Raw genomic sequence first — 7,657 nt, forward strand, 5'->3', positions numbered from 1 at the left:
GCTAGGATATACCTCCTCATTTTTCCCATGCCAGAATTTACAAACATCACTTAGGCTCAGGACTGGAGTTCTTGGCCTATCTCCTTCCATCTCTCTTGCTTCACTGTATCTTTATTGTAGCAAAACGTGTATCTGCCTCTTGATTATTATCACCTTACTGAGACTGCATGCTTAGTCTCTTCTGTTTTCAGCTGCCACAACAAAATTTAAAGGATTATACAGAGGAAATCTAAGCCCAGAACTTTAGTTTTTTGGGGATTTTTTTTCCCGATTTTTTTTTCCTTTGTAAGCCAAAATTTATAGCATGGACTTTCCAGTCTGATTTGACAGCAAAGTCTCCTTTCCTTTAATGAGAAATGACTATATAAAGCAGGGGTACACTAACAATTAATAAGCTTCTTGCAATAAAAGTTAAAATGGGGAGGTGAGATGCAGCTCTTAACTCATGCAATAAACTGCAAATAAACATCAAAAAAGATTGTTTATAACTCCTCTTCAGAAGTAACAGCTGACCTAACAGTGTCATAATTGGATTGCTAAAATACAGCTCAAATTTGCTGCACTTAAAACCACCATTTTCAGTTATTTAGAGAATTAATTTCAAAGTGTTTAGTATATTTGTCCTCATGTTTTCCAAATGGGTGCTTTAGTCCTCTGTGTTTGTTCTCCAAGTTGTACATATACATTTCTTATGAAATCTGGTGTACCAAATCTGCTTGGAAAAAGTTTAACTTGCAAGTAGAGACAGAGAGGTGCAGCTTCATCTCATAGAGGTTATGGTCATTTCACTGTTACTGGTTACAGTTCTGTCTGAATAAGGCGTAGTGCTTTCTTCATGTTCTCTATTACTGAAAGAAAAATAAGGACTGTGAAAATGTATTAGAAGTACATTTGTACATTTAAAAAAGCCACCTAGTTTTACTTAGTAAATTATTCACACTGAAATTGATTTATGGTCACACATTTTATTTTAGAGATTTCTATTTTGAAAATTAAGTCACTGATAATAAAACAGAAAGTAAAAAAAAAAAAATCATTAATCAAAATGTTTAAACTTGAGGGATTTGACAAGAATTCTTTCAACTCCCTCATTTCTCAACAGAAAGCCCAGTAATCAGTTGTGATGTGTGTATTTGTGGTGAGATACTGCATTGGTGTCAAATAGATGGCAAAGAGTAAGAACTGGCTCAACCTGAAAAATCACATTCCTTTCTGAAATATCGCTGTTAGGGGTATGGACACAACCACCTGCATTTCTTTACTGATTCCCTCCTGCAACTGGCTGTTTACATTGTATGGTTGGATACTTTTGAGCATAGTGACTTTCACCATTCTCCATAAAACTGCTCAGATCTTGATCCTGAAAGTTCTCACCCATGATCGTCCAATTTTTCTTACTTGAATAGTCCCAATAAATTCAATGGGACAATATGTGTAATTGTTTTGCTTGAACAGGTTAGACCATTATAATTTATTGCTAATGCTCTCACACAGTATTTATTCTTTACTGTGAGATCCTAATGGATTCTCAAGCCCAAGTGATCAGGATGGGGGGTGTCTGGCTGCCTACAATGTGAAATGCAAAGTAACATGGCAAAGGGGCACTTACGGAACGTCATGTCCTGTGGTTCATAAGTGTACAGCCGGTTGGAGTATCTGCCTGTGATATCAGCTCTTACTGTGAGAGATGGGTCTGAAAAAGTATTTGGGTTAAACACCATTCCACAACAGCTGAGCTGGCATTACTTTGGCAGCCCTGATTCTGATTTCATCAATGCAGCAATTATGAGGCCTTTACGCGCTGTTCCAAACAACTGCTCTTTACTTGGAGAAATCCTGAACAAAAGCTAATGCTCATTTTTATATTGCACAGCTATTTTGAAGTGCTAGATTGCACATGCTTTCCACTCATATTGAAAGAAAAAATCCTGTTTTGCTGGTTCTGAGTTTACATCAGAAGAGGTTAGTCTGACTGGATGCACATAGTGGGGGACATGCTTATCTATGGCAATAGATAGCATGACTTACCTAGAGCCCTTAGGATGAAAATCTTATGATTCCTAATGTTCCCAGAGTGGGAGAAAGTTGTTGTGAACCTCTCTTCTCTCAGTTACCCTTTCAAGTTTTTTATTAATTTACTGATTGCTGTAACTACACTGCTCTCTGTCTGACTGTGGGCTGAACTTTGAATGCCATCACAGAGCTAGTCACTCCAGGCTCCCTGCACTGTGAGTGAGAAGGAACAGGCACTCTGGGGTGTGATTAATTTTGTCCACTCCAGAAGTCAGCTTTACAATGGGATAAATCCTTAGATGCCACTGATTGTTGATTTCTTCTGTGGTAATGTCCGCTTTGTAGCCATCTACTTTCACTCAGATGTCTGACTTTTTCAGTAAACTTTGTCTTCTAACAGCACTAGCAAGAAGCACAAAGAGCAAAACCCCAGATATTAACACACACCTTGCTCTCAAGCCCAAATTAGTACCCTCCAGGACATATCTGTAATCTGAGGAAGTTTACAAGAGTCAAAGTACACAACAGAGGCAGAGAGATTTTCTTTTGGCAAAATGAATCATTTTGATGTCCCCACAGGATGACAGTGGCATATTTCAGATACAACAACTTTGATGATACATAAATATTTTACATACCTACAAACATGATTCGAGGCACGTATTGTCCATCAGGTGACAGGTTTTTATCTGTGGTTTCATGCTGGTATAAAGATTAAGGCTAGTTGTAAAAATGTTTCTGTAAATTTTGCTGAAATAGTACCACCTGTGAATAAACTTATAGCAGAGGACAAAACCAAATAGGTACTACTCTTGCGTCAATACACATGCACAAATGCCTCTGCATAAATAACTAAAATGTCAGATATATTATCTAAAATGACATGAAAAAAAGAAGACAAAGAAAGAGAAAACACAGACCATGGGACGATAGCAGTCAAATTGCCCCAAACCCTTCATACCATGAGATTCAGCATAATGAAGTTATTTTGGGCCATTTCCTGTATTTCTTCATTTTCTGCGAAAGCTTTCTTCAGTGCTAGAAAAGACAGGATCACTTTGAAATCCATCTCAAATGCTGCCTTTCCATCTGTGCTTGGGCACCACATTGGCCAGAGACTGGGCCACATTGTTCCTATCGCTGCTGATTCACATTCCTAAGGAGACCCTTAAGGGCTCCATCACTGATTTTGGGGCTTTGTGGCCTATGGCAGTACAACCTCTGGCTATGAAAATGGAAGCTCTCCTATGTTATTTGTGAAGCCTGTTGTCTCAATGGATACCATATCTTTGCTTGACAAAAGTGCATTATCCTCACAAAATTCCTGTTAGATCAATTTCAGCAGCCCTGTCCTTGCCTCCTTCTTTAGTTACCATTTCAGGAGAGCTAAACAATATTAAATTTGTTCAATGAGTCGGTAGCCAATCTGTGCCTCTTAAATTACACTGAATGCTGCATTCGGGATACCAGTACAGCAGCAGTGAGAATTTTTCACGTTCTTTATTGCATAGTTTCATAGTGGAGTTTTTGCAAATAATGGCAATAAATTTTTTACTTTTCAGATACATTTTTGTTTACCTGTTCCTCTGAATAATTTTCAGTAAGTGCGATGTAAATATATAGATAAGTTCAGTTTGTTATAAAAATATTCACAAAATTCTAACATTAAAAAAATCAAAATTACCTTGGCAGTATTGACAGTCTTCCAAATGATGAATTACCATCAGTGGCTTGTTACTTTTTAAATAATAATAAAAGATTTAGTTAGGTCATTTGACATGTATTCAAATGGGTGATTTTACTAGCAGACTGAAAAAGGCAAATTGCATTTAATCTTATGTTAACTCACAGTAAAACCATATAGACATTCTGTAAAATATTACAGACATTTCTGAGCAAGGGAAAAGAGCATAAACACTTCATTAAAAAAAAGAAATAGAGAAACAGAGATTCTACCTCTAAATAGTCTGTCTATAGTAAGAGATTCTAGAAGAAAGAAACAACAGATCCACCATAATTTCATTCCCAGGTAGGAAATAATCAGACTGAATAGGTATTTAGCATTGCTTAGGTGTGAATTTCTCCAGGACTAAGAAAATAAAAATTATATATATGCATTGCAATACAATAGATTTTATAAAATTTGATTTATTATCAAATTCTTCTCATGAAAATTCCTTGTGTTTTAAGCTTTGTTGAATAAGTATATAGTATATTACTTCTGTAAATAGTTTGATAAAGTGTTAAAATTTTATATTTTGGATGTCAAAACATAAACAAATTCTTTGCATTTTCTCCCATTTTTTAAAAACTATATTTACTGTTCAGCAGGTCTGTTATTAATGCTTGGTCTGCTTTCAGTATCAGGAGTTCATTTCTAACCATTTTCACACAGGATACATGGAATTGATTGTCTTTTGTTTTGCAAATAATTTGCCTTCAATTTAGCAGTAGCTCATGCTGCACTGTTGTGATCTACAATGAACTCTAAAACATATTTAAATAAGTATTGTTAGGAAATCTCAAAAATATTTGCAGCTGAATCTCAGAGGAGACTGAGCTTGGAACTTCCATTTCTGTCAAGATAGTCAGAAAACATATCATGAACATAATCCAACTAGTAAAGTGTTGCGGGAAATATCAAAGGCAGTAAATCACCATGCAAGAGTAAATGTAACAGATTTCAAGGAAGTAATCAGAAGTACAGGATATTAAAACACAATAGATGTAGTTTAAAAATTATGGTATCTATTTATGACTAATAATTTATATGACAACACCTCTTTTGTGGCAAAGAAATGACAGCGATATATTATTGGCCCCTGATGTTACTTCAGAGTCATAAGAATCCTATAAGTCCTTTTGTTTATGGACAGAGTCTGTTTTATTTAACTGGGTGGTCTGCAGATCAGCCCTTATTGTGTTTCTTTGTTGTCTCATTAGTGTATGTTCCGGCAAGATGAAGTAACAACTTTGTGTCCATACTACTTTTTAATGTCTTACCTTTTCTTTGCTTGATAAAGCCCTTCTTCGTAAGTTTGTACCCACGTAATTTCATCTCCCCACCCTAGAAATAAACCAAAAGGACAAGCTGTTGGCCAGGCAAGTAACTCATAACACATTCTTTTTTATCTATTTTTTCTTTTTTGTTTATGTGTATCAACTTCTGTATGCAAATAAGATTTGGGGTTGCTAGTCAAAGGTTCTCTAACATTGTGGATATGCTAATTTCACATCTCCTGATAGATACACTAAAAGGTTTAAAAACCTCAACCAAACAACACAACTCTCCCCCAAATCTCGGCTGGTTGTTTATTCAGTCCAAGTCCTTTGATAGACTGGTTAGTTACCTTTCTAACTGCTCAGAGGTCCCTAAATCAGCACCCAAGTCCTTTCAATTTTCTTATGGTCTGCTTAGTATTTCATGTAGACCCTGGGACTTAAGTAGAAGCTGGCATATAATGAGAGATAAAACATGACATCTCAAATAAGATCAGCTTTAATATGAATGTCATTAGAATGGTCTTGGAATACACACTTAACTCCAAAGAAACTTCAGAATTTGCAAGCCCTTGATTTAATTAAATAATAATAAAGGAATTAAATAATCAATAAAGGAATGGTTATCAAATAAAAAATTTCCACAGAAACAAAATCTTAACAAACATCAGCTCCATAGCTCATCCATAGCTGGGGATTGCAGGTCTCAAAAATCAAATTGTCCACTTGGTTTTATGCCTTCAGGTCCCAAGGATGACAGCCCTTGCATAGTAGATCCCTGCATCCTGGGCAGTGTGGCTCCATTCATGACAACTGCCATGGAAATTGTAAAACAATTTCTGGACCAGGTTAAAGCTCTGTTTCTTCTGTGCTATCTGGACAGTGCTTGGACCAGCCCAGATTTGCTGTTGGACTTCTCACAGGACAATTGTCTGTGATGCTTCTAGGTCATGTCTTCTTTCAGGACACAGGTCTGTCTGGCTGACGGTGGGACTCTGGCACACTGAGCAGTGCTTTCCCAACTCTGGCTGCTGCCAGCTCCTGATGCAGGTAACTGCACACAGGAGTCAGCAAGGGGCATTTTGCAGCACATTTAAGCATTTCCCTTCGGTCTGTGAAAATTACGGGTAAAGTGCTTAAGGCATCCCAATAGGCCTGAAATCAGAATTAGAAAAATTACCTCTGTTTTCTGTGACTGCTTTGTAGTTTGCTTGGTTTTTTTTTGTTTTGTTTTTATTTTTCTAAAACTAATGCAAAAGATTTTATCTTTTTTGTCCATTGAGGCTTACTGGCAGCAAATAAATCCTGATCTAGGCAAACTAGGCAATACATCCCAGATTGATTATAACCTTTCCTCAGAGATACTGCTTACAAAAAGTGTTCGAAATTTATCTTAAGCTAGTCCAGGTGGTGCATGATTTTGTCAAATGGTCTCTGAGCTATTAGGCTCACATGGAACCTGTGAGACATGTGCAACTTTGCCAGGACAGGGAAAACTCAGAGGTGAGCTGTGGAATCTGCAAGCTTTGCACTGCCTGCAGAAAAGGTTAGGAAGTGAGATGGAGATTTTTCATTTTGTTGAATAGTCCCAAAAGGAGAAGAAAGATGGGGAAGGGAAAAAGAGCTAGCTAGACTATTTTTCTGCTTGTAATTCTAAGGATTGATCAGATATAAATAAATTAAAACAGGGTCTTTATTTAACATCCAGGTTGCACCACAGGGAAGTGAATTACGCACAGTAATTCATGTTTGCAGTGGATATCTGATGAAAAGAAAAAAAAAAAAAAAGTCAAGCAGAAAATCCCATCCGTGCTTCAAACTATTCTGTGTACAAAAATGAGTCTGTAGAAAATTTGTTCCATAGCAACTGATGTTACGGTAGGTTACAATAATAAAATATATTTCAAATGATCTGTGGAAGAATACTTTTTCACTGGTAGTCCTACATGTACATCTTGATTTGAGAGACTCAGTTTAGGTTATTTGCTTCTGTTAGATCAGTAAAATTTGCATAATTTATGCAGGTCATATGAGGCCTTCAGTCATATCCTTAAGAGTAAACTGATAGAGTCAAAAGATGTGAAATAAGAGCACCTATAAATTAGACCATCACTTAATACTAAAGAAAGCACACCTCAGTAATTATGTATATGCACTCTACATATATTTTATAAATATATATGTGTGTGTGTACATATAGATACATATTCTATACATGTACATTCAAAATTAAAATATTTGCTGGTCTATATGGTGAGGTAAGGAGATTACTATATTCAGTGAACTTACAATACCTCTTGACAATGTCTGAGGTGCTCGTTTTTCCTTTTTAATTGCCATTGCAAGGTTGGAAGAGACTGCAATTAGCAGGAGGGACAATGCCAATGTAGAATGGAGCATTATTTCCCTTCCAATGCAAGGAAACTGGAAAACAAAGAAAAAGCTTTAGTCACATGGGCTTGTCACCTGGTGCAGTGTAGATCAATATGTTAGTGGCATCCTAACAATCTGTACTTCTGAGGGACTTCTGGTTATTTCTAGAAATACTTGCCCTTGTGAGGAAAATGCAGACTGGAGGTGCTTATTTTACTGTGCAATGCTACTTTCAGAAGTCAAAATTAGGCTGCAGGGTAGTGTTCTCATG

General features: G+C 36.5%; 1 protein-coding gene across 1 annotated transcript; it reads right to left on the reverse strand.

The window, feature by feature from the left end:
* Positions 1-557: 557 nt before the first annotated feature.
* AGR3 (anterior gradient 3, protein disulphide isomerase family member) lies at positions 558-7,424 on the reverse strand. Its single transcript, XM_066324826.1, has 7 exons — positions 7,308-7,424; positions 5,017-5,080; positions 3,698-3,750; positions 2,975-3,051; positions 2,652-2,715; positions 1,610-1,693; positions 558-848 (listed from the first exon to the last, which is right to left on the reverse strand). Exons 1-7 carry the CDS (start codon positions 7,411-7,413, stop codon positions 799-801), a joined length of 498 nt encoding a protein of 165 aa, XP_066180923.1. The 5' UTR covers positions 7,414-7,424; the 3' UTR covers positions 558-798.
* Positions 7,425-7,657: the final 233 nt, after the last annotated feature.

Source organism: Sylvia atricapilla, chromosome 1, assembly GCF_009819655.1.
Source record: "Sylvia atricapilla isolate bSylAtr1 chromosome 1, bSylAtr1.pri, whole genome shotgun sequence".
Lineage (NCBI taxonomy): Eukaryota > Metazoa > Chordata > Aves > Passeriformes > Sylviidae > Sylvia > Sylvia atricapilla.

What these genes read in the sequence shown, in the direction of transcription:
- AGR3 (XM_066324826.1), bottom strand. Translation starts at nt 7,413, where the DNA reads ATGCTCCATTCTACATTGGCATTGTCCCTCCTGCTAATTGCAGTCTCT. An exon ending in CTTTATCAAGCAAAGAAAAG is followed by an intron (nt 3,751 to 5,016) that starts GTAAGACATTAA and finishes TTATTTAAAAAG; the next exon opens with TAACAAGCCACTGATGGTAA. An exon ending in GCCTCGAATCATGTTTGTAG is followed by an intron (nt 1,694 to 2,651) that starts GTATGTAAAATA and finishes ATACTTTTTCAG; the next exon opens with ACCCATCTCTCACAGTAAGA.